Raw genomic sequence first — 26,706 nt, forward strand, 5'->3', positions numbered from 1 at the left:
TTTTTATATACCTGCAAGGAATTTGGTTGTCTTTTTTTTTTTTTTTGCCTTGAAAGAGGAAGTGTTATATCTTAAGAACTTGGAGTCCACAGCTGCTACCTGCCAGGGCTGATGCAGTCTGCAAAGGCCTTTCAAGTGCAGAAAGAAACCCATCACACATTGATGTGGAGTTGAATAACTAATACCCCTGTCCTGACAGCTGTGATCAAAATGTGGATAATAGCAAGAGTCATTGTAGTGACTCATCGTTGCTGATGAGGATAAGAAAATGGTTTGGAAACCACATTGGCAGATCCTCAGTAGGCAAAAGTAAGAGTGGTCCAGCAAGCTCATTTTATTTATTTATTTATTTATTCTTTGTTTTGTTTTTTTTCGGGCCACACCCATTTGATGCTCAGAGGTTATTCCTGGCTACGCGCTCAGAAATTGCACCTGGCTTGGGGGACCATATGGGACGCCAGGGGATCGAACCGTGGTCCTTTCCTTGGCTAACACTTGCAAGGCAGACACCTTACCTCTAGCGCCACCTCGATGGCCCCAGAAAGCTCATTTTAACTCATAGACTCCACAGAAATAGAAATGTTTGTCCACACAAAAGCTGGCTCACAAGTATTCCTAGTAGCATAACCCATAATCACCCAAAGGTAGAACTAAGTCAACAGTGAAAATAAACAAAATCCGATGTGTCTTACAATGGATGGATTCTTCATATGTGAGTTGATCTCACTTCATCTATTGTCACTTATATATATGAAAATTTTTTCAATTTTATGATTACTTTATTAAAATGCCATGGTTACAAAGTATTACCATATTTTTAGAGGGAGCAATTTGTGAGTAACAGGAAACCCAAAGATAGTGCACCTGACTTCCTCCTAGTACATTTGGATGATTCATTCGGCCTTGGTGTTGGCAGGAGGCAGGGATGCCAGCTCTCTTCTGTCTATGCCATCTGCAACGTTGTCTTGTTCCACTGTGGAAACTGGTTTCTTCCCGTGTGTAGATTTTGATCAGTGAGAAGGTGATTTTGGAGAGGAAATAATCCTTGCTAAAGACTAACCCTTTCATTTTCCTTTGTGGGATTTGGATGATGAAACTTATACATTTCCCCCTCTTCTGTAAGAAGGTTTAGAAGACACTGAATTTGGGGCAGTTTGTGATGATCGTTTGCCTTTTTGACAGTGGTCATTTGACTTGCTATTCTGTTCCCTGCCAAATTCAAGACTAAAAAGAGAATATGTTTTCATCAAGCCGCCCGCCCCTCCCCCAAAGACATGCATTTTTCTAGGACTTTGATGATGCTGTGGTCTTCTATGAGCTATTGGGAAACATGAAGAAACTGGCCTCTGAATTCATTAATGAAAATATGGTTCAGAAACAACACTCAAAAATCCTTTCCTACCACACCGTTCTAGAGTCTCCTATATCAAAAATTGAACACACCATTTAGATTCTCTTGAGTGTGTGACACTCCTCTCTCCCTCTTTCTTTCTCTCTCTTTCTCTGTTTCTTCCGTTTCCCTCCCTCTCTCCCTCTTTCTCCCTTCTTCTATTTCCTAAAATGCTTTCCCTTGAACCTAAGAGGGACAAGAAAAGAAAAGAAAAGAAAAAAGAATATGTTTTTAAAAAATTCAGAAATGGGGGCCGGAGAGATAGTGCAGCGGTGTTTGCCTTGCAAGCGGCTGATCCAGGACCTAAGGTGGTTGGTTCGAATTCCGCATCCCACATGGTCCCCCGTGCCTGCCAGGAGCTATTTCTGAGCAGATAGCCAGGAGTAACCCCTGAGCATAGCCGGGTGTGGCCCAAAAACCAAAGCAAAAAGAAAGAAAAACCAGAAATGATGCAAATTACACTTGTGAAACAGAAATAAAAGGGAAAATAAACAGACGACAAAGTTGTAATGGGGGGCAGGGAGGTCCTTCAGATCTCCACCAGGAGTAAAAGCCCAGTTGGCTGCACCATATCTGTGGCTTAAGGGTTAGAGTCTCTTTTCTAAACTGTGGGTCACAACCCCATATGTCTTCAAAGTTTGGCAATAGTCAAAGTTTCTGAGCATACAACTGATGGAAAATCCATTAAAAGTCAATTAATGCCTGTGTTGCATTCATCTTTTCTTTGATGAAAGAGGTGAAGAGTAGAAAAGTTTAAGAGGTCGTGTTTTAGAGAAACAAGTTACAGTAGGACTTTGTTTTCAAAGGCACAATGTGAACTCTGAAATCTCATGACTGAATTGCACACTGAGTCATCAATGACCAAAACCAAAGCTTTCCTCCAAGAACAGATTGGGGAAGACAGGAAGTGAGGGGCAGGAATTAAGAGGCAGCACTATGGCGGAGCTGTGAGCTGTGACTTCCCATGTGCAGGTGAGAAGGTCCATGTCATGCCCTTTATGGCTGCTGCCTTGGGAAAGAACCTTAAAGTCTTAGACTCTTTCCTTCCCTGCTTCCTAATCCCCTGGCAAGATGCCAGGGTGAAGGATCACAGCCTGGGCATGAGGAAACCTGGGTTCATGGGGCCTACTTCTCCTGAACTTAAAAAAGACCTGAATACACAAGAACAGCTACAGCTTCAGGGCTCCCCAAAGAGAGCTTTGGGGAAATTGCAAAGTCAAGGAGAATTCCTTAATGTTTAGTATTTGGTGCCTTAGAAGAACCCATGTATGGCATCCAAGGTTAAGGATAGAGATAGTAATGGTATCAGCACCAACACAGTGTATCGAGAGCATCATGCACTTATCCTTTACCGCTACAATTACAGGATTTCAAGCTGATAACCAGCAACATTTAGGGGGCCACTTGCTCTGTCCCCAGATTTGTTCATGGGTAGAGCAGGGTCAGGTCTCTGGGGACTGCCATTCATGTCTGTCTGTGACTCTTGACTTTTTCTATGCAGCATATAGCCGTGAGCTCAGGCAGTGGGAAGAATGATCTGGAAAAGATGAGCAACATTCTGGAAGCTGTGCCACAGGTGAAGTTCATTTGCCTGGATGTGGCCAATGGGTATTCGGAACATTTTGTGGAATTTGTGAAACTCGTCCGTGCCAAATTTCCGGAGCATACGATTATGGTAGGTACAATGGGACATTCTCCATATGGGGAAGCAAAAAGCATGGAGCAATGTTCTCTTTAGAATTTTGGGACCTTGTTGGAACAGTATTGGAGCATCATTAGGAAAAGGACAGACAAAGGCAATGGATATTCTGAAAATTAGTTGTTCTCTTCACAAGGTTCAAGTCAGTCTCAAGTATTTCTTACCATGTAGACACCTTTAAAAAAGATCTGGATGGGCTGGAGAGCTCGGTGATTTGTGCACATGTTTTGCTGCAGTAGGCCTAAGTTTAAGCCCTGGCACCGCATGAACCCTGATCTTCCATCCCTTGCTCTGCCAGGAATGACCCTGGAGTACAAAGCTGGGTATAAACCCAGAACACTGTCAGGTATGGCTCCAAAACCAACTATAAGAAGGACCTTGCCATTTTTAATAAATAGTATCTTTTAAAAATAATTTTTGTGTTTAAGGGCCATACCTAGCTATGGTACAGGGGTTGATCCTGACTCTCCACTCAGGAATCACTCCTGGTGGTTCTCACAGAACCATATGTGGTTCTAGGGATCAGTCCTGGGTCAGTTGCTTGCAAGGCAAAAACCTTACAAACTATACTATCTCTCTGGCCCCTACAAACAGTATCATTAAAACAAGACACGTAGATGGTTTTTTTTAGGCATCTTATATCCATGTCTTCTAAGCTTCCCTCCTACTTGCTATTAGAAACTGCTGGAAGAGTCAAAACCCACACAGTTAACTGTGCAATTTTCATTCTGTCAAACATTAACTAAAATAATGGCAGCTATTATTTGCAAAGCAAATGGTGGGTTGTTTTAGGTAGGACCTTTTGCTTCTCGATATTTTTCTACCTTTTCTTTTACTTTTCCTAATATTAACACTTTGACTGAGTGCTTCATTTGGTGCTGGGAAAAGTAGACTTAGAGAAAAAGAAAGTAGAAATTCTAGGGTAAATGTGGTCATTTGGATATTCTTGTTCTGTGTCTCTTTATTGATCTTTATTGGCAAAAGTGGTTAACTTCCACATCCATCATTAACTGCAACCCTCCTGGTTGTGCATTTTGTTTGAACTGTTTTTTTTTTTTTGGTTTTTGGGCCACACCCGGCGGTGCTCAAGGGTTACTCCTGGCTGGCTGCTCAGAAATAGCTCCTGGCAGGCACGGGGGACCATATGGGACACCGGGATTCGAACCAACCACCTTAGGTCCTAGATCGGCTGCTTGCAAGGCAAACACCGCTGTGCTATCTCTCCGGGCCCGATTGAACTGTTTTCCTTTTTCATTTCATCCTCAGAAGGAAGGTAAAATGCAGGAATTTTTCTGTGTATAGACAGAAGCTTCTGCTAAAGTCTTTTCCAGGATTTAAAAGGTATTTTTGTACTTTTCAGTGGTGGGAGAAGGAGGGAATCAATAATTATCTCTGGTGGAGGGTGGAACATTCGATGCCTGAAACCCCATCATTAACAGTATCGTAAACCATGGTGACACAAATAAAATATAAAGAAAGAAAAAAAGAATGTCCCCAGGTCTGTCAGCTGTACCAGTGTCAGAATTTGAGTAGGAAATAGAAACATTCATCTTTCTCTCCCTAATAGTGCTAGTGATATTATTGATTTTTTTGTTTTGTTTTGTTTTGTTTTTGTATTATGATCCTATTGATTATTGAGGCGTGTCTCAGGATTTTATCTCTTATTTATAGTAAGTCAGTCTCAAGTATTTCTTACCATGCAGGCCCTTTAAAAAAAGATCTCAATGGGCCAGAGAGAAAGCTCAATGGTTTGCATTTTTTTTTTTTGTATTTCTATTGATTGTTGAGGCATGCCTCCAGAGTTTATCTCTTTTTTATAGCATCTCTGTAAAGAATGGGGAATTTTGTCCCAAATTAACCACAGGTAAGGCATCCTAAACTCTCATTTGTTCTATTATCTTTGGAGTCTTCATGGAGACACCCCAGCAGAGAGCAACAAAATTGGGCTTGCAGCCAGCTGGGCCTGAAGGTTGGGATTCTGCCCTTTGACTTGTTGGCACCAGGCCCTTCCTACATAATTAGTTTCTGCCATCAGCTCCCTTCCTCCTCTTGGTGATGGGTCAATCAATGGTTCCTTATGGCCTGTTTTTTCTGGGGAATCATGTGGTGATGGGAGATGACGGTCTCTTCTGTCATGGCTGAGCCATGATATCCTAAACTTTGAGACCTCAACTGGCTTGTGTGCCCCCATTCCTCTATGCAAAGTCTTCTGTTTCAGAGTATGTGAAAGAAGAGATACACATAGAGGGAAGGGATGAGTCTAGAGCAGAGAAGCCTCCCTCTACCACAGTTTGGCCACCCTGAGCAGTGTCAGATAATAAAAAGACACTCAGCACAGCTGGGGAAGAAAGTATGGCAGGTATTTACCAACTGGGAGTGAGTCTTTGACTCACTTCCGCAAGAGCAGAAGATAAGGCAGTTGCTGCTGAGCTGCTTCTTATCTGAGCTCCTGGGTCCAGATCTTTCCAGTTCACTGGAAATGACTCTGAGGTCTCAGGGGCCCATGTAGTCAGGCTGGTGAGGTTCACGTGCCAATTTTAGGGTGGCAGAGCTAGTGATAAAGGAGTAGGAATCCGAAGATGGTTCATCTTTAATGAGACAGCTTAGTGGCTCCAAGTTTTTTTTTCTTTATATGTTTTTTTTTTTATTATTATTTTCATTAGTTTTTTGGGTCACACCCAGCAATGCTCAGGGGTTACTCTTGGCTCTGCACTCAGGAATCATTTCTGGTAGTGCCCGGGAGACCATATGGGATGCCGAGGATCAAACCTAGGTCGGGTATTTACAAGGCAAACCCCTTACTCTCTGTGCTATATCTCCAGCCACTCCCATCTTTTTTCTTAGTAATTCATGAATTCAATGGTGAAATAGTACCCACAGTCAAAAAATGTGGTTGGGACAGGGGCATCTGTGTCTAGACAGCCACAAACCTTTGTTTTGATGCCCAAAAGAAATTCCCCCTCACCCCTTACCATGGTAATTTTTCCTTCCTTGTGTACCTTTGCTTTTGCTGCATTCCTAAATAACTCTGCTGGATTGTACCTATGTTTTGCCACCTCAAAGTGATTGGTCCTTTTTTATGTTTAGGATTGTGGGGTGGTGGGGAAAGGGGAGCATGCCTGGCAGTGCTCAGGGCTTACTCTGTACTCAGAGATTATTCCTGGTGGTGTTTGGGGAAAAACTGTGAAGCCAGGGATTGAACCAGCTTGGCTGCATGCAAGGTCAGCACTCTCCCCACTGTACTGTCTCTCCAGCTTCTATCTTGGTTTTCTTTCTTTCTTTCTTTCTTTTTTTTTTTTTTTGATTTTTGGGCTACACCCGGTAATGCTCAGGGGTTACTCCTGGCTGTCTGCTCAGAAATAGCTCCTGGCAGGTACAGAAGACCATATGGGACACTGGGATTCGAACCAACCACCTTTGGTCCTGGATCGGCTGCTTGCAAGGCAAACGCCGCTGTGCTATCTCTCCGGGCCCTATCTTGGTTTTCTTCTTCTGCTCAACAGCAAACTGAGATATGCTTTCATCTTTTAATGTGCTGAATGCCATGTTTCTTGTACTCATTCTTCCTGCCTTCTCACAGAGGTCACACAACCCACTTCCCTTCAGCTTTCCTTCTGTGGGAGCTGTAATACCCTGAGGGTGACTATCTCAATGACATAGAGTTGAGTCTCATTGGGGAACATACATGCCATCCATTTTTTTTTTTTTTTGACTCACTTGATCCAAGGAAGTGTTAAGGCAGTGAGAGCTGATGGAAAGATGAGGACAATTGGTCACATGAATAAGGCTGTGAGGTAGGGGGAAAACAATGTAGGGAAGAGGTCAGGGGTCTCTTGTGCCTCCATTTGGGAAATGCTGGGTGAACAGATGGAGAGGATGCAGGAATGTTCTGGAAGCTGAAAAAGTGACAAAGACACTGGAACTGGTTGTGTCCACAGGAGCAGGAAGATCGTTGGTGGTGGTGAGGGCAGAGAGTTTGTAGATATTTTGAGTTGGCTAATAAGACTCTAGGATCTCCAGTGCTCTGGCCTGACAGACAAGTAGGAAGAGAGGACACAGCACAGTTCCCAGGCCTGGCCAACCTCAGAGCTTCTTTTATTCCTGCTGAGAAGCCAGTTCAGAGTCACCTGTTGGCTAGAAGGAAAGCGGAAAAGTTTGATCCCCATAATCTAAAAAAACATATATTTTGAATAATCTCAGAGTAATCAGGGCTCAAAGCAGTTGAGTTTTGTAAAACTGCTCACACAGATTTTCTTTGGATTTTTTGGGCTACCCTATGTCCTGGGATCATTTCAGGTGGGACTGGAGGGGCCATATTCAGTGCTGGGGATTGTACACAGATTGGCTGTGAGTCAAGTAAGCACTCTTGGGCCCTACCATGTTTGTTTATTTGTTTGTTTGTTTTGGTGTCGATGCTGTGAGCTCTGAGCTCAGAATGGAGTCAAAGATGGAGGTTGGGTAGAGACTAAAAGTGGAGCTGGGAGAGCATGGTCTGAGTTTTAAGATGTTGGAAACAACATAAACTGCTGGTTTTAGAAACTTGGGTGTTGGAAGAAGCGTATTGAAGCCCTTAAGTGTTCTTATTATGGTTCCACAGTTCCTGGGTGGTTCTACTGGGACTAGAGCCGAGCTGCTTGGGGTAGAGTCCAGAGAGCATATGCTCCACCCCTTAGGCCAGGACCAGGGGAGAAAGGGCAGAGCAGGAAGGAGCAGGCAGCTAGGGCAAGGGAAGGGCTAGGGTGCCCACACAGAGCTGGGTATTTTAGGGAGGATGCAAAGGGATGGAGAGACAGTGGGAGAGACTTACAGCCTTCTGGGCAGCCTCTCTGCCTGTCTGCAAGGGACTCTCCAGTCTGTGCTGCCTGGCTTGGGACCTGTGTTCGTCATTCTTGGCTTCCATGGTAATGAATGGAAGCTTTGGCAGAGTAGATGTTTATCCCGAGCCTGCACTGATTCTGGGAATGTGTGATTCATTCAGAAGCTTGCAGGCCTGATGTCTTCAATGTGAGTGATAATCTTCCTCTTGTCATTGGTGAGAGCACGGAAACCTGGAAAGGTGCTAGGACTGAATTCTAGTGAGAATGCCTTGAAGTCATGAACGGAAATGGGGGACCCCAAAATGCTGCTGCAGAATAGGCAATACCAGGCTTCTATGGCATAGGAAGTGTTGGGAGGGCTTCTAGGGATCCTGCTCAAACCTGTTCACAGGCTCATCCTTTTCTCTTCTTCACCTCAGATCAACTTCATCTTGAGTGGGCAGGGGGATTGGGAACTCTTACATTCTTTGTTTTTCTTTGATGGTTTGTCCACACCTAGCACGGCTCAGGCAATGCTTCTGGATTAACGCTGAGGTTTGAACCTGGGCCTCCAACATGCTAAATATGAGCTCCAGCCCTTTGAGCTCTCTCACTGGAGCAGAAAATGAGAATTTAGGAGAACATCTTTGACAACAAAGAGTCCTCTGAGGTGCTGGCTTTGGAAGAACAAAGTTAGACCTTTGACTATCTGCTTGGTCTTTCTCTAAGAACATAGAAGGCCGTTGTCTTAGGTACATTCTGGCACATAAGCCATGGGAAAGACTGATCCCCCATCTTTGGGTGGGGACCATCATCCCTGCCTTTACCAATGTGAAACTTCGTCTCTAAGACTTCAAGGAACCTTCTGTCAGGATGTGCCTGAGGGACAGTCTTACCACTTCTGCACTCTACTGCAGCTGTTCCCATGTATCCTGCGGGAAATGCATTTGTGCAGGTGGCTATGCAGAGGTCTGTGACAAGTGCTCCATTCAGAACAGACTGCAGGTCCAGAGAAATGGTACAAGGGAAGGGGTTAAGGCACTTGCCTTGCATCTGGCTGACCTGTGTTAACTGCTGGCACTACTTATGATCCTCTGAAAACTACCAATTTCTTGAGCACAGAACTAGGAGTAGGGCTTGAGCACAGGCAGACTTGGCCTAATACCAAAATTGAAACCAAAATTAGACTTCAGGTCCAGCTCTGTGGCTGATCCCTGTTGCCCTGGTACCTTGTTGGCATTTTTATGCAGTGCAGGGCCTATTCATTTGCACCAGCTCATTATCAGATGCTGGAGTTCAGCCCCTGGTGAATGAATGGGCCTGAAGCAGGGGTACCAGGAGAATGAAGAAAACAAGACAGGCATAAGAGGAAAAAGCTTGAGGTCAGGGGGCTCCCAGCCTTGTGGACTCAGAGCTCTGACTGTCCTTCATGTAAAGTATTTATTGTTCAGGGACAGGCAACATGGGAGGAAGAGTAGATTTCTATCTAATGCTAATCAAACCTAAGTGGTTCTTTACATCTCAAAGAGGGATATGTGAAGGAAAGAGGAAGCAAATGCAAAATCTGTGGTGAGATGGCAGGTAAAAGAGTGAGTAGAGGACCCCATTAGGAAAGCATTCTTGCCTTCAGGTAATTCAAATTAAGAGTCATTAAATCCTCTTTTTCCACCCCTCTCCTCAGGCTACCAACTCTCTAGCTAAATTTATTTATTTCTTGGATGTTTTCATAGCAAACATTCCTGTATTGAGCTTAGTGAGGCTGAACCCAAGGATTTTTGTCTGCCAGCCCTCTCAAGCCAGGGCATCCGGGCATTTCTGTTTATTCTCTCCTTGAGCTAGAATTGTGATGGAAATTTTGGCATGACTCACACTCAGGATGTTGGTTTCAGAGAGTCACTGAGGAAATATCCATTGATGTGCCTCATGTGGAAGATGGATCTTGCCTTCACCATGGCTGCCATGGTGTCCTTGAGAGAGGGAGAGGGACATTTCCTGTGTTTGTCTGTGGGGTGGGGGTACAAGGACTTGATAGACTTCATAGGTCTATGAAGGCAAACCTGCTCAGCTCCACAGCTCCCTTCTATTGTCCAGTAGGAAAGACTTTTTCTTGGCAAAGGGCCTCAGAAGAACTGGTAAAAGTGTGGAGAGAAGTTAGTGTTTCATAGCTTTAGAACCTCAATGTAGGGTGTGTGTGTGCGTGTGTGTGTGTGTGTGTGTGTGTGTGTGTGTGTGTGTGTGTGTGTGTGTGTGTGTGTGTGTGTCCATATCCAGTTGTGCTCAGGCCTCATTCCTGGCTCTAAGATCAGGGATCATTCCTGATGGTGTTCAGAGAATCACATGTGGTACCACCGAACCCAAGTAGGCCACATGCAAGACAAGTGTCCTACCCACTGTACTATCTCTCCAGCCCCAGTCAGCGAAGGTGAAGAAATGTCAATATGTTAGAACAGCTATGCTCTAAGAAAAAAGAGGGTCTATTTCCATGTGTCTTCTCAAGTTAAAAAAAATAGTTAAAAGAGCAATCTATATGGATCGTGTTATCTGAATCACTCTTCATTACAGGGGTTTACATTTTATTGATTGGAGCACTGCCAAGAAGGGAAGAGACATTTCTTTGAAAGCTTAAGAAAACCAGAAGCCAATGTGTTGTCCCATTTAGTAGCAGGATAAGTTGAGGCTTGGAGTAATTTCCTGAAAAATGAAGAGCTAAGTGCAAGTCCAGCATTGGACCTCTGGGTCTTTTTTTTTTTTTTTTTTTGGTTTTTGGGTCACACCCGGCGGTGCTCAGGGGTAACTCCTGGCTGTCTGCTCAGAAATAGCTCCTGGCAGGCACGGGGGACCATATGGGACACCGGGATTCGAACCAACCACCTTTGGTCCTGGATCGGCTGCTTGCAAGGCAAACGCCGATGTGCTATCTCTCCGGGCCCACCTCTGGGTCTTTTTATGAAGTTAACTTGGCCTTAAGTGTGGGAGTCTTTTTTTCTTTTCTTTTTGGTGGAGGCACATCTGGAATGTTCAGGGGTTACTGTGCTACTCTGCACTCAGGAATCATTACTACTTGTGGTGCTCAAGGACCATATGAGATGCTGGGGGGATCAAACCTGTGTTAGCCATGTGCCAGGCAAATGCCCTTCCCACTGTACTCTCATTTTGGCCACAAGACTTCTTAAGGGAGTCTTAAAGCAAGTTTGATACACGTTAGGAGAGTGTAGTTGTGGCTGTAGATCTTGCCCAGAGGACTTTTCCAGTTGGTTCAGAAGTATTGGAATTGATTCTTTAGCTGGGTGCTATTTCTTTGGTGAGGGTGGGGTGGAGGATGTTACTCTGTTACTGAAGGAATAGTATCCTGCAGGGGTTCTGCAGAGACAGTCACTCCTGCCTCTAAGGACCATGAGATGGAACCTGGGCATGTAGAGCATGTGTCCAGGCCAGAGGGTTGTCTCTTGGCTCTGGGTGCTTCTACATCCTGGCCTTTATGAGCACGCAGTGTGGACAGAGCTGTCCTCCCCTTGAGAGAGAGAATCCATTTGGCTTTCCAGACATGAAGGTGCATGGGCAGTTTGAGGGACAAGCCCAGAGGGGGCGTGACTTGCATTTTCTATGGCTGGCTCCAGAAACGAAAGTGCAAGGCAAGAACTGCCCAAGTGAGAGGCCCCATCACAGCCTGACAATTTGGTATCCGCTGTATCCAGGAGGTGCTTGGGGCCCAGATAAACTGACAGGTCTGTAATCACTGGGGCCCAGCAACCCCACCCCCCAAAAGAAACTCAGGCTTGGAGGCCCCCCAGGGGGCCAGGGCTTTCACAGATCTTCCCCCACACACACTCCTGTGGCCTTTTTCAGGTCTAGCTTTGCTTTTCCTGTGCCCACTATTTCAAATATCTTGAAAAATTTTGAATATATTGTATATTTGAATATCAACTTCTTATTTCTGCCAATGATGAGCCTTCTGGATTGACCTGATGTCCTGGACATCTCCCAACCCTCTGAGCCTATCTCTGTGGAAGCCACTTTCGAGAGTAGGGAGCATTGAGGTGGTAGAGACCTGGAGCTCCCCAGAGGATATCATTGCCCTCCTTTAAACTCCCTCACACCCGATGTGGTTGTAGCTGACTTGACCCCCAGAAGGCTTCAGTGGTTTTCTTTGGATTAAAGAAGAATATTTGGAAATTAAAAGGTTTGTTGGCAGCACTGGAGTGAGAAGTGGAATGGGGAGCTCATGAGAAAGAAAACTATGGAGATAGAGTGATGGCGTAGCGGGGAGGGTGCTTGCATTGCCTGTAGTCAGCCTGGATTTGAGCCTCCGGATTGCATATGGTAGCCTGAGCTCCACCAGAAGTCATCCTGTAGCACAGAGCCAGGAGTATGTTCTGGGCACCACTGGGTATGTCCCCCTCCAATGATCCTGCCTACTCCACAAAAAGAGGAATGAAGGAAAACTCTGTAGGGCAGGGCAGTGTTCTCCAACTTTCTTCTACCTGTGACCAGATTCTATGCTGCATGTGGACCGATGATGGCAGCTCATATGAAGGGCCAGACTACAGGTTTCTTTTTGTTTGTTTGTTTGCTTGTTTTTTGTTTTTTTCAGGCCACACCCGTTTGATGCTCAGGGGTTACACCTGGCTAAGCACTCAGAAATTGCCCCTGGCTTGGGGGGACCATATGGGACACCAGGGGATCGAACCGCAGTCCTTCCTTGGCTAGAGCTTGCAAGGCAGACACTTACCTCTAACCCCACCTCGCCGGCCCCAGTTCGCAGGTTTCAACCTTTCCCTGCAGAGCAGAGGGTGATTGAAGAAGGCTGAAGTGTGGGGAATCACTGCTTTTCAGCTCTTGTTTGTCACTTATTGTTAAAGTCTATGATCAATTCTAATTTTGGGTGAAAATCAGCCAGGAGTGAAGGAAAAGAGCTCTTCCTGCCACATTCTTGGTTGGATGCAGTTTTCATTTGGGGCCTCACCTTTCATCACAGTTAATTATAAAAATTAAGCAGTGTTAACTGTAAAATCTTGGTGGTCATCAAGGAGAGAACCAGTGAAGGGCTGGAGAGATAGGACTAGGGGGAAGGTGCTTGCTTGTAGTACAAACAGCCCTAATGGATCCCAGCACTGCTTATGGCCTTCTGAACATCTCCAGAGGTCTCCCTCAGTATGAAGCCTCCCTCGGTATGGCCCAGAAAATAAAGAGAATAAACTAGTGAAAGTTTCATAACCGTCAGGTAGACACAGTTCACGTTTATGTTTTCTTACATAAGTGCTTGATTTGTTTTTATTTTGGGGTCACACCCAGCAGTGATCAGGGATTACTCCTGGCTCTGCGCTCAGAAATCATTCCCTGCAGGCTCAGGGGACCATATGGGATGCTGGGATTCAAACCACCATCTGTCCTGGATTGGTTGCATGCAAGGCTAATGCCCTACCACTGTGTTATCTCTCCGGCTCCCTGTTTTGTTTTTATTTTTAAACAAAACTGTGAGAGTTCCCTCTTTGTTGATCCTTATTATTGTTTAGAAAGAAGATACCTGAGTGTTGTCCTCTCTCTTTAAACCAGTATTAAAAACCGTGCATAGATGGACAGTAGAAGGCAGTATCGTTCCCATGTGGGGAACATTCTAGAAGTTTAGCTTTCTTATACCTAAAAGCACCCATCCCTCTCTCTTCTTCTCTCTCCCCTCTCTCCTCTCCTCTCTCCCCTCTCTCCTCTTCTCTCTCCCCTCTCTCCTCTTCTCTCTCCCCTCTCCTCTCCTCCCTCCTTTCCCCTCTCCCATCCTCTCCCCTCTTCCCTCACTCCTCTCCCCTCTCCCCTCTCTTCTTTCCTCTCTCCCCTCTCTCCTCTCTCCCCTCTCCTCTCCTCCCTCCTTTCCCCTCTCCCATCCTCTCCCCTCTTCCCTCACTTCTCTCCTCTCTCCCCTCTCTCCTCTTCTCTCTAAAAAAAAAAGGAAGAAAAAAAAAATAAAAGCACCCATGTTGTCAAATTCTTTAACCTCACCTAGAATAATTTATTTGGGAGCAAATTTGGGAAGTTATTTTTTTCTGGATCATGGGTTGCAGCGATTAAATTTCTATTTTCACTATATGGAGTAATTGCTTTCTAGAAAACTGGCACAAAAACAGACTTCCCACTGACAGAGAAAGAGTCCTCTTTTCTTTTTAGCATTTAGTGTTCATAATCCTTATATGTTAAGCAAAGAGTCTTAGCTCACTGGTATCCTAATTGAAATTTTTATTATTAGTGTGGCTACTTGCACACACTTCCTGTTTTTATTGGCCACTTTTATTTCCTTTATTAGCGTGTTCATGCCCTTTGGCAGTTGTTTCTGTGATGCTGACATTTTTCTTGTGGACTAGAAAGTGCTTTCATAATCCTGTTAGTAGCCTCGCAATGATTGCGCATATTTTTCTCAACCAAGATATTTGCTTTTGGGCCTGGAGAGATAGTACAGCGGCATTTGCCTTGCAAGCAGCCTATCCAGGACCAAAGGTGGTTGGTTCGAATCCAGGTGTCCCATATGGTCCCCTGTACCTGCCAGGAGCTATTTCTGAGCAGACAGCCAGGAGTAACCCCTGAGCAACTCTGGGTGTGGCCCAAAAACCCAAAAAAAAAAAAAAAAATCTATCCCCTTAGGACCCAGAGAGATAGCACAGTGGCATTTGCCTTGTAAGCAGCCGATCCAGGACCAAAGGTGGTTGGTTTGAATCCCGCTGTCCCATATGGTCCCCCGTGCCTGCCAGGGGCTATTTCTGAGCAGATAGCCAGGAGTAACCCCTGAGCTCAGCCGGGTGTGACCCAAAAACCAAAAAAAAAAAAAAAAGATATTTGCTTTTTTAAATTTTATTGATATGGATATTTGTGTTTACATATACACATTTTTTAATGGAGCTGATCTTTTCTTTCAGTTATTTACTTTTATATTTACCATAAAAATGTAAGGAATTTTAAAAAATGAATTTGGGAAGATACCATTTTTAGTTAAGTCTTTAGTCCTCACAACATTTATTGTAATGGCTAGTATAATTTACCATTTATATCTTGAAAGACCAAGAAATTCCTTTTTCCTAGGGGTCCTGAAATTATTGTTCTCACTGGTATATAATGTTGCCTTTAACATACATTAAATTCTCATCAGTCTCTGTCCTCTTGAGACCATATTGAGACCATCTATTATTTTCTATTCTCAAGTGCCATTGGTTTGTTTATGTTAGTAGTCTTGAGTGTGTGTGTATGTCAAACTCACGATCTCAAACATGCAAGGTATGTGTGCTGTCATGGAGCCTAATGCATCGGCCCTTGACTATTCAGTTTAAAACAATTGCTCCTTTTCAGGAGACTTCTATACAAAACAAAAGTTACTCTTGCCTTTTTTCTCAAAGAAAAAAGTCCTCCTGTGAATCAATGCAGTGAAAAAAACCGTGGCACTTCAATTCAGAAAGAGAGAGGGGTAATTGGAGATGGTCTCCCAGGATTAGAACATTCAGCCAGGCACCTTGCCAAATCTCCTATGTACCAGCTGAAAAATCCACAGGGCTCTGAGTTGTAATAAAAAGGGCATTTTGCTGCTCCCAGGCTCCTGCAGAGAAAGCACTTGTGTGAGATTTCCAAACCAGATGCGGCTTTCAGGTCTTAAAGGCCGCCACTTCTGGGTTTATTTTCTTTAATTTTATTTATTTATTTTCTTTTTTTAATTTTGGGCCTCACCATGGTTATTTTTGGCTCTGCACACAGAAATTGCTCCTGGCAAGCTCAGGGGACCATATGGGATGCCAGGGATGGAACCCAGGTCTGTCCTGGGTTGTCCGCATGCAAGGCAAATGCTCTACCACTGTGCTATCACTTCGACCCCTATTTGTTTTTTCTTAGCTTCATGTTCTGACACAGATGCTCAGAGTGCTCCTGCTCCATAGGGCTCTACTGCTCTGTGTCTGAACAAAAACAGGCCCTGTGGTCAGACTACCCTCAGGACAGTGGTCATGTGTTCTCTACTTTGTATTTGTCTCTGGACTTGGAGTCTGTGGAAGATTTTCTTCGGCTCATCACAGCAGTGGTCAAAAAGCCCAGACCTAGAACCGTCTCAGGTTTCTTGCCAGCTCTTGGATCATAACATTCAGCCTTTGTTTTTCTGACCTGTTGTAACCTCAGGAGTCAAAAATCAGACAGACAAGCCGTCCTCCTATTACAGGCTTAAAAATGCTTATAATGGAGTCTGTAGTGATAGCACAGTGGTAGGGTGTTTTTCTTGCATGAGGTTGACCCAGGATGAACCTGGGTTCGATCCCCGGCATCCTATATGGTCCTCCAAGCCAGGAGCAATTTCTGAGCACATAGCCAGGAGTAATCCCTGAGCATCACTAGGTGTGGCCCAAAAAACAACAACAACAAAATGTTTAAAACAAATTCTTTTTTTCTTTTTCTTTTTTTGGTTTTTGGGCCACACCTGGCTATGCTCAGGGGTTACTCCTGGCTATCTGCTCAGAAATAGCTCCTGGCAGGCACGGGGGACCATGTGGGACACTGGGATTCGAACCAACCACCTTTGGTCCTGGATCGGCTGCTTGCAAGGCAAACGCCGCTGTGCTATCTCTCCGGGCCCCTAAAACAAATTCTAAGCATTGAGTTAAGCTTTAAGTGTTGGGGTGCTCTGTCTTGTCCCCACTTTTTTTTTTCTTTTTCTTTTTTTTTTTTTTTTGGTTTTTGGGCCACACCCGGCAGTGCTCAGGGTGTGAACAGAGTCCTTTTCAGGCAGCTCAGGGGTTACTTCCTTCTGGCTCTACGCTCACAAATCTCTCCTGGCAGGCTCAGAGGACCATGTGGGATGCCGGGATTCGAACCACCGTTCTTCTGCATGAAAGGCAAATGCCTTACCTCCATGCTATCTCTCCGGCCCCCTCACTTTTAATTCTTATCCCTTTGGTGTATTGCCTCCCAGCCATGATGACTTTGACCCTGTGTCATGTTTTTCCCTTCTCAGGCCGGGAACGTGGTCACAGGGGAGATGGTGGAGGAGCTGATTCTGTCCGGAGCAGACATCATCAAAGTGGGAGTGGGTCCAGGTAAAAGCTGGGGGAGACACCGTAGAGCATGAAAGGGGAGGGAAGTGGCTAGAGACGACTTGAGGGGCTGTTGAATGCAGAAAACAACCACTAGTGTGAGCACTTTCTTCTGAGCATGTCCTTGTGCTCGGACAGGAACTCTGGTTGCTAGTGCCCTTGAGCTGCTTTCTGATGGCCCCCAAAAAGATCTGAGCACTTGAATGTGGTGCCAGGCTGAGTTCTTTCATCCAGATTTTATTTTTTTTTGCTTTTGGGTCACACCCGTCAGCTCTCAGGGGTTACTACCTGGCTTTTCAATCAGAAATCACTCCTGGCAAGCACGGGAGACGATATGGGATGGCAGGAATCTAACCCAAGTTTGTCCTGGATTGGCTGCATGCAAGGCAAATGCCCTATCACTGTGCTATTTCACCAATCCCCTTTATCCAGATATTAATGGGGAAGAAAGAATGTGGATTTTATTGCTAATCCTGCATACTTTGAAGAGAAAGGTGGTGAGAGAAGAAAACTATGTGAGTACAGTGATTTAGCTTTGAATGGCCAGAATGTTTGACACAGACAACCCACTATGCAGCCAAGGGATCCCACTTGAATTTGAACCCTGGCCTAGATGCTTGGCACCTTTGAAAGTGTTACCTGATACAGACCCTCAGGTGATGCTTATCTTAGTCCCATGCATACTGCTGCAGATTTTGATTTTGATCTTCCAAGCATCCAGAGGCAGGTCTTTCTTTGGTCTCTTGTTGGTTCCTCAATGATCCAGGTCAAAATTATTTCTCTTATTCTCAAGATCCTATTGGGAGCATGCGTGAAGGAGCCCTGCAGAGTCCTTTTGTCTCGACATTGGTTGGTGCCATTTTCTCTGGGGTATTTCACCATGAACTTAAGCTTCCACAAATAGATTATTTTACTTTAAGTCTTTTTTTCAGGGATTGGAATGATAGCACCACAGTAGGGCATTTGCCTTACATGCAGCGGAGCCATACGTATTGGGTTTGATCCCCAGCATCCCATATGGTCCCCTGAGCCTGGCAGGTGTGATTTCTGAGCATAGAGTAAGGAGTAACTCCTGAGCACTATGGGGTGTGGCCCCAAAACAAAAACATTTTTTTCTCCCCACATAAGGGCCTTTCTAGCCATCCTCAAGGGCCTAAAGCCAGTCCCAGGGATCCTGAACTCCAGAAAGCTCCTCTGATGCTTCAGTGCTTACACTCAGGGATTTTCAGAGGCCACTGGGCCACTCTCAGCCACACAAAGGGTGGGAACATGCAGTGCTCAAGGCCTTGCATGTGCCAAGCATCTGCTCATTCACCCAAGCAAGCTCTCTGACCCACTTCTACACCTTTAGAATTCTCTTCACCGCCACATTTTGAAATTTTTTCCCTTGCACGTCCATCATTCACCAGACATGATAATTGCTAGAAGGGAAGAAGAATAGAGTCCTTTTCAGATCAGATCCGACATATAAAACATTGACAAAGGTTGAAAAAGATAAATATTGCCTACACAAAAGCCAGCCCCTATGCAGGACAGCCAGCCAACAAGTGGTTTGGCACACCATGAGGCAGGAGATGTGGTGTTGGCATGGTCACCAGCCTGCAAGGGACAGCGAGCCTGTGAAGGGACAGTTCCTGGAGGGTCCCAAGAGTTTCCCAGCTTCTAGTTTTGACACAGACCTTTGGGAGGAACTTCCCCTTTCTCCTTGTTTGTCACTCAGACCTCCGGGAGCAGTTAAAAGAGGGTTCAGACTGGCATTCCAGAGCCAGAAGTGACTCATTCATTGTGGAGATCATTCTTTTTTTTTGTTTTGTTTTGTTTTGTTTTTTGGGGGTCACACCCGGCAGCGCTCAGGGGTTACTTCTGGCTCTATGCTCAGAAATCGCTCCTGGCAGGCTCAGGGGACCATGTGGGATGCCAAGATTCGAACCATCAACCTTCTGCATGAAAGGCAAACGCCTTAACTCCATGCTATCTCTCCGGCCCCGTAGAGTTCATTCTTTCTCCCCAGGACTATTTATAGAGCCCACTACGGTAATGCTCAGAGCTCTGTGCTCAGCCCGGCTACAGCAGTGAATGTCCAGGGATCTCAGCACCTGGTGGGGAAAGCAGATCTTCCTGCTAACCCCAGTCATCCCTGGGCTGCCTCTCTTTGAAATCAGAACCCTGACAAACAGCTTCTCTAGGCACAGGCATGTTCCAGGGGGACTGGAAGATGAGAAAAGGATTTTGGGTACAACACAGAGTGCTTAGGCATTAGGAAACCCTCATAAGGTCATAGTTCTGGCACTACAGAGGATTGTAGTGTCTGGAGAGAAGAGGAGGTGGAGGAAGTTTCTAGACCGGAAGTTGGGGGATTATTCTGGGGGGGTCCTGGTGAGTAGGGAGAGGGGCTCTCTTGCTCAGAGGCTGGTGGTACTGATACCTGTGATTGTGACCCCTCTGCAGAGGGTCTACCAAGGTATAGTGACCTCGGAAAATAAAGGTCAAGGGGTGGCTGGTCTGGGTCACAAATGGAGGTGAGCCCAGAGACTGAGCATGATGGAGGTGTGGAAGGATTGGGGTCATGGAGACTGTGATGGGTGTGAGAGGCCTGGGTGCTGTGGGGCAAAGTGAGCAGGAATGGGAGTGGGAAAACAAGGCAGTGACCTCATTTCTGGGTCCTGGTCTTCCTCTCCTCATGCATCCTTTGCTCTTCTCTCTTTTTTTTTTTTTTTGTGGTTTTTGGGTCACACCCGGCAGTGCTCAGGGGTTATTTCTGGCTTCAGGCTCAGAAATTGCTCCTGGCAGGCACAGGGGACCATATGGGGCGCCGGGATTTGAACCGATGACCTCCTGCATGAAAGGCAAACGCCTTACCTCCATGCTATCTCTCCGGCCCCCTCCTTTGCTCTTCTCTACCTTGCCCTGATGTGAGCGACCCCACTGCAGAGTGAGGCCGTAAGGCCCAGAGAGATGCATCGAGAAAAGTTAAAGGGAGCTGGAATCATAGCATGGCAGGCTGGGCAGTTGCCTTGCATATGGCCAACCCAGGTTCAATCCCCTAAATCCCCACTCTAGGAATGATCCCTGAATGCTGCTGGGAGTGACCCCCAAAAAAGAGCAAGAAGGAAAAAAGAGAAAAGTTCAAGTTCCCTTCTCCTCCCACTGCTAGTTTTATTTTGGGCCTCCCTAAAAGGGGAGCCACTCACTGGAGCCACTCACCATCCATCATGACCATCTCTCTTGCTTCTGGGTCTCCAGGTTCCGTGTGTACCACCCGCACCAAGACCGGGGTGGGCTACCCACAGCTGAGCGCCGTGATCGAGTGTGCGGACTCTGCCCACGGGCTGAAGGGCCACATCATCTCCGTGAGTCTCTGAGCATGACTGGGGAACGGGGTGTTACCGGAAGACCCTGCTCATCTTGTGGGAAGACCCTGCTCATATCATTGCCCTGATAGAGTCCTGGCAGGGCCAAGGAGTGCCAGGACAGTTGTACAGGAGTTGGAGAAGAGGAAAGGCCCCTCAGCTTCTATAACTGGATGCCCTTCACTGGGTCCCCTACCTGGAGAAACTTCTCATCTTGTTCTGGAGACCTTAAACTGGACCACAATGAGAGCAGGGTTGAGATAGTGGGTGAGAGGCTGTTCTCTCTCTTTCCCTTTTTCTCTGTCTCTCTTCTCTCTCCTTTCTCCTCTCTCTCATCTCTTTCTTCTATTTCTTCTCTCTCCTCTCTTTCCTTTTTTTTTCTTATCTCTTCTCTTTCTCTCTCTCTGTCTCTCTCCTGGGCTCATGGAACCTGGGGCCCAACTTCCCCCTGGGCTCTGTTGGACATTGCTATCTGGGTATAAGCATAGTTCAGTATGTGAGGACCTATCTTCTCCAGGGTAGTCTTGTCTCAGCCACTACATCTGCCTGGTAGGCACGGCTGCTGGCGGGTATCCCATGACAGGCAGGCTCAGAGACATGGTGGAGACACAAGGCCCACTTGAGTAGGCTGAGAAGCTGTTGAGCTGACAGATACAGTCCCAACCCAAGGGTGTGTGTCAGTCGCTCTGTCCCATCTAGGAAAGATGCTCAGACTATGCTCGACAGCACTGATTAAACTCAGGCAGACCAGAGTGTCCTCTTACTTGGGAACATATTCGTGTTATATATGTATATGTATATGTTATATATATATATATATATCATGGACCAATTTATTCCAAAGGAGTGACAGTTTTATTTCGTTATTTGGGGGAGGGGTCATACTTGGTGATGCTCAGGGCTTAGTTCTGGCTCTGCACTCAGGAATTTCTCCTGGCAGTGGTAGGGGGAACATATGGGATGCTGGAGCTCAAACCCAGGTCCAGTGTGACCAAGTGATAAGGGATAAGTGCCTTACCTGCTGTATCTCTCCAACTCTTAGAGTGACACTTTTTTTTTCTTTGGGTTTTTTTTTTTTTTGGTTTTTGGGCCACACCCGGTAACGCTCAGGGGTTACTCCTGGCTATGTGCTCAGAAGTTGCTCCTGGCTTGGGGGACCATATGGGACACCGGGGGATTGAACCGCGGTCCGTCCAACGATAGCGCAGGCAAGGCAGGCACCTTACCTTTAGTGCCACCGCCCGGCCCCTTTCTTTGGTTTTTGGGTCACACCCAGCAGCGCTCAGGGGTTACTTTTGGCTCTATGCTCAGAAATTGTCCCTGGCAGGCACAGGGGACCATATGGGATGCCGGGATTCGAACCACCGTCCTTCTGCATGAAAGGCAAATGCCTTACCTCCATGCTATCTCTCCGGTCCCAGAGTGACACATTTTTTTTGGGGGGGTCACACCCAGTGGTGCTCAGGGGTTACTCCTGGCTGTTTGCTCAGAAATAGCTCCTGGCAGGCACAGAGGACCATATGGGACACCGGGATTCGAACCAACCACCTTTGGTCCTGGATCAGCTGCTTGCAAGGCAAACACCGCTGTGCTATCTCTCCAGGCCCTGAGTGACACATTTTTAATGTCTCTATTATCAAGCTGATGTGTTGATTGTATTGAATTGTCACTTTATCACTTGTCCAAGCTAAGGCAGGCACTCCCATGGAGTAATTGATAGGTGATTTAAAGAAATAAACTAAAAATAAGCTAGCAGAACCCACGCAGTACTGCCTTGTGGGATGCTGACTGGTTGGTTTTGACCGGGCATTTGAGACTGCTGAGACTTAATTCATTTTTCCCCTGTCCCTGGTGGAAGTCAAGCCCTGACACAGTACTCACGAGGTCCGGGGACTGTTCCCAGTGATACTCTGATGGCTGTGTAGGCCAGATCTTCTAGTGCTGGACCCAGCAATATATTTCTACTGGGTGCTTTTTGGGTTACACCTGTTGGTGCTTGGGTAGAGGAATGTGATTCTGAGGGCATCACTCATTCCAGGTAACTTGCCTGTCCCTTTAAGTTAACTGTCTGGCAACTTGAGGTCTGGTCTCTAAAAATTCCTACATGGGGACCAGAGAGATAGCTCATTGGCTGAGCACATTTTGTAGGTAGAGGGGGTTCACCTCCCAACACTCGATAGAGTCCTGAGCACTGCCAGGGGTGCCCCAAGTTCAGAGCCAGGAAGATCTGCTCATCAGAGCTGGTAAGGCTCCTAAACAAGGCAGAGCAGAAATAAATTTTGCTATGCACATTAGCTCACTCAAACTTGCTTGAGTCAGAGCAGCCTCCTAAGACTGCTGCCCACCCTAAAGTTTCACAGGGCCTGGTGACCAGCAGAGGACCCAGGCCTCATTTTGAGCCCAGCCTGGATTTCTCATGCGCCTTTCCTTCCATCCACCCAGCCTTTCCATCACTGTACATTAACTCAGCATCTATTATGTGCTACTCTTTTTTTGGGGGGGTGAGGTTTCGGACCACACCCATTTGATGCTCAGGGGTTACTCCTGGCTAAGCACTCAGAAATTGCCCCTGGCTTGGGGGGACCATATGGGACGCCGGGGCATCAAACCGCGGTCCTTCCTTAGCTAGCGCTTGCAAGGCAGACATCTTACCTCTAGTGCCACCTCGCCAGCCCCATATTATGTGCTACTCTTGATTCACCGAATCTTACATGGAGACTGAGCATGGTCCCTGCTATTGAGGCCAGGAGAGTCTGCCATTACCTGGGGGTGACTATGCCCTGCAGAGACCTCAGCCAGGTTCTGATGACCACTACAGCCCAGATACTCAGGGTTGCCCCAGGGACCAGCTCAGGGCTGAAGCAGGCGCACCTCAAAGAACTAAAAAATTGAGGCAAGAAAGAAAGAGGAAATTATGGAACTAAGGAAAGGAAAATTGTGGAGTAGGAAGCCAGTAGCCCCATGGACTGAGAGCCCGGCTGTCCTTCAAGTACAATATTCATTGTTCATAACTTACATAACGTACATACAATATATAATTGCTACTGGCAGATTCACAATTCTTGATTTGTGTGTCTAATTATCTCGTCTAACTCAAGTCAAAGCCTATGATCAGAGGCTCTCAATGTATTGGGATAAAATACAGTTTTTGTTATGGGCTTGTCTAAAGGGATTATTTCTTGAGGACAAACAAAACAAGAAACTTTGCTTTAGTGGCTTTCTAAGTGAACTCCAGTTTTCTGGGGTGTGGGGATCCTCTTTTTCTTTCTTTCTTTCTTTCTTTCTTTCTTTCTTTCTTTCTTTCTTTCTTTCTTTCTTTCTTTCTTTCTTTCTTTCTTTCTTTCTTTCTTTCTTTCTTTCTTTCTTTCTTTCTTCTTCTTCCTTTCTTCCTTCCTTCCTTCCTTCCTTCCTTCCTTCCTTCCTTCCTTCCTTCCTTCCCTTCCTTCCTTCCTTCCTTCCTTCCTTCCTTCCTTCCTTCCTTCCTTCCTTCCTTCCTTCCTTCCTTCCTTCCTTCCTTCCTTCCTTCCTTCCTTCCTTCCCTCTCTCTCTCTCTCTCTCTCTCTCTCTCTTTCTTTCTTTCTTTCTTTCTTTCTTTCTTTCTTTCTTTCTTTCTTTCTTTCTTTCTTTCTTTCTTTCTTTCTTTGTTTTTTTTTTTCGGTTTTGGGGTCACACCCGGCAGCACTCAGGGGTTACTCCTGGCTCTATGCTCAGAAATCGCTCCTGGCAGGTTCATGGGACCATATGGGGTGCCAGGATTCCAACCACCGTCCATTCTGGGTCAGCTGCATGCAAGGCAAGACGCCCTACTGCTGTGCTATCTCTCGAGCCCCTGGTATCCTGTGTTTTTTTTTTTTTCTTTCTTTCTTTTTTTTTTTTCGTTTTCCTTTTTTTTTTTTTGGTTTTTGGGTCACACCTGGCGGTGCTCAGGGGTTACTCCTGGCTGTCTATTCAGAAATAGCTCCTGGCAGGCACGGGGGACCATATGGGACACCGGGATTCGAACCAACCACCTTAGGTCCTGGATCGGCTGCTTGCAAGGCAAACGCCGCTGTGCTATCTCTCCAGGCCCGGTGTCCTGTTTTCTACATATTCTGCCTTTTGTCTCATTCTATTATCTTAGCCCTCAGTCCCCAAGAGCATTTCTTGTGTTTGTCATGAGGTAGTGTGGTCTCTGCATTCTCAAAACATTAGACGGCACGGCAGGTGTTTAAACAGTTTTTCAGGCTCCGCACACACTCCGCACAAAGCTGCACTGGAAAATGAGTCAGACAGTTAGCAGCACAAGTGGGGTTTCCAGGCAGTCACTTCCCTGAAGGCCAGCAGAGACCCGTGTGCCTGGAATCCTTAAGCTGCTGGCCCCTGTTCTTTTTCTAGGCTTGGAATTCTGCTCTCACTGCATGAGCCTCACCAGACACCAGGCAGGATGGGACAACCACGAAGGAAGGTTGGCAGGCCAGGTCGCCCCTTGGTCACCTCCTTTCTGATATGAGGTGCTGAAGTAAAGAAACAATGGAAGGTGCCATTCCCAGGGAAGTGGCAGGAAGCAGTCAGTGGGGATGGCTGAGTTCTCTGTTCTTGGTTAGGAGCAGGAAAGGACAGGACAAGACAAGACAGGGATCTATTCCTTATGCACCAAATTCCACAAGGCAGGGCTGACTCCTCTCTCTTTTCTTTTTGCTGCAGGACGGAGGCTGCACATGCCCAGGAGATGTCGCCAAAGCCTTTGGTAAGGGCCACACAGGGTTGGCAGGATTGCAGGAGAATGGGGAGAAGTTTCTGGACCAACCGACTATGGAGTTTTCTCACTCTTCCTTGCAGCCCACTTGGCCAGGGCTCCTGGTTTCTCCTTAGGGTTTATGTTTGGTGCAGAGCAGGCTAGGGACAGAGGAATTCATCCAGGATGAGTGAATTTCTGGCCCAGAGTCTTCAGCGTGAGGTAGAAGGCAGTACTGAGTGTGAAGTGCAGGAAGTTCAAAATGGGGCTGGGGGATATGGGGGAAGAGGTGGGACTTGGGGATTTGGGAGAAGAGCTGATCTGGGGGTGTAGAGGAGGACCTGTAGTTACAGCAGCCTGTACCCCACTAGGGGGCAGCAGTGGCCAGCAGGAGCCTGTAGGCTGGTTGGCTGGCTGTAGATGGTCCTGGATTTTCCGAAGCCACTTGCAAGGGTGGCAATGCCCACTACCACTAATCCTTATAAAAAGTGTTCAGAAGTCTGAGCTGGCAGCATGTGACTGGCACCTCTCATGGGACCAGATAGTGTGCCAACCTGGGAGGAGACTCCATGGCTTCCTCCTGCTTTTTCAGTGCCAGGTGCTAGTCTGCTGTCATCCTACAGCTGTTTTCATCTGGTTTTGGTTTGTTTTGATGACGCCTCCAAGGGGTGCAGTATCCTCCCCTAACTCATACCAGGGGTGCTACCATGTGATACCTGCCCTTCAGCACTCACCCTCGACTATCTTCAGCATGGCACTTCAGAGGGCATTCTTTCCCCTTGGATAGACAACGGGGGAGGAAAGCAAAGGGAACATCCCAGCAGCTGGGTGTGGTAGTAACCTGGAGATTTTTATGAACTTGAACGACCCTTTTGCCTTTCCCAGGTTCATAGACCTCTTGGCTCTCAAACAGAAACGTTGGGCTCTGTCTGCCTGACTTGGATATATAATAATAATTGAGGGATCAGAGACAGGATCGGTGTCTCTAGAGGAGTGAGTACAGGAATTTAGGGCATCTAGCATGCTAACAGGCACCGTAAGGGGCCAGCAGGACCTTTATTGTTGTTTGGGGGAGACAGTGTAAGGGCTCTGAACCTGGGATTCTCCCTCCATCTCTGCGATTCTAGACCTGAGAAGGGAATCAAAAGACGTATGTGCTGGAGTTGAACATCGGTGGGAGCCCCCCGCCCCCTTTTCCCCACCAAGAAGCCCCAATGGAAGGATATTGTTCATATCCAAATGAAGGGTTCAGAGATTCCTGTAGTCTTACTCCTTTACAGGGCTTGGACAGACTCCCCTCTCCACCCAGATTACTTCCTCCTCTCTGTTCTTGGGAATATTCATATTCTGAATGAAAACCTTCTGTAGAACTTGGAAGAAATTAGTTCTAGTTCCTTCCTAGTTCCTGGTAACTATTTCTTTTTCATCCACATACCCCTTTTTCTCTCCCAATGTTGGTCATGCTATTCTATCCTGGGTCATGCATGTACTGTGACAAGCTCTGGGGACCTTACACTCAGCCAGCCAGCCCTAGTCACAACATTCCCACATCATATCCAAAGACAACTTTAACACTTCAGTCTTGTTTGTGCTTTTCTGGGACAGGTTGTGCTATTTGCTGTTTAACATGGACGATTAGACATTCTGGAGGTTTGGGATTCACCAGTGACAGAGCTCAGCAGGTCAAGTTTTGCATGATATGTACATAGA

General features: G+C 46.4%; 1 protein-coding gene across 1 annotated transcript in view; it reads left to right on the plus strand.

The window, feature by feature from the left end:
• The window catches only part of GMPR (guanosine monophosphate reductase), a 45,065-nt gene that overhangs the window by 12,214 nt on the left and 6,145 nt on the right, over positions 1 to 26,706 (plus strand). Inside the window, exons 4-7 of the mRNA XM_049765271.1 lie at positions 2,892 to 3,065; positions 16,854 to 16,935; positions 20,176 to 20,282; positions 24,966 to 25,008. Coding sequence (XP_049621228.1) covers positions 2,892 to 3,065; positions 16,854 to 16,935; positions 20,176 to 20,282; positions 24,966 to 25,008 — 406 coding nt within the window. The remainder of the gene's footprint in view (positions 1 to 2,891; positions 3,066 to 16,853; positions 16,936 to 20,175; positions 20,283 to 24,965; positions 25,009 to 26,706) is intronic.

This window comes from Suncus etruscus, chromosome 18 (genome assembly GCF_024139225.1).
Source record: "Suncus etruscus isolate mSunEtr1 chromosome 18, mSunEtr1.pri.cur, whole genome shotgun sequence".
In the NCBI taxonomy this organism is placed as follows: Eukaryota; Metazoa; Chordata; class Mammalia; order Eulipotyphla; family Soricidae; genus Suncus; species Suncus etruscus.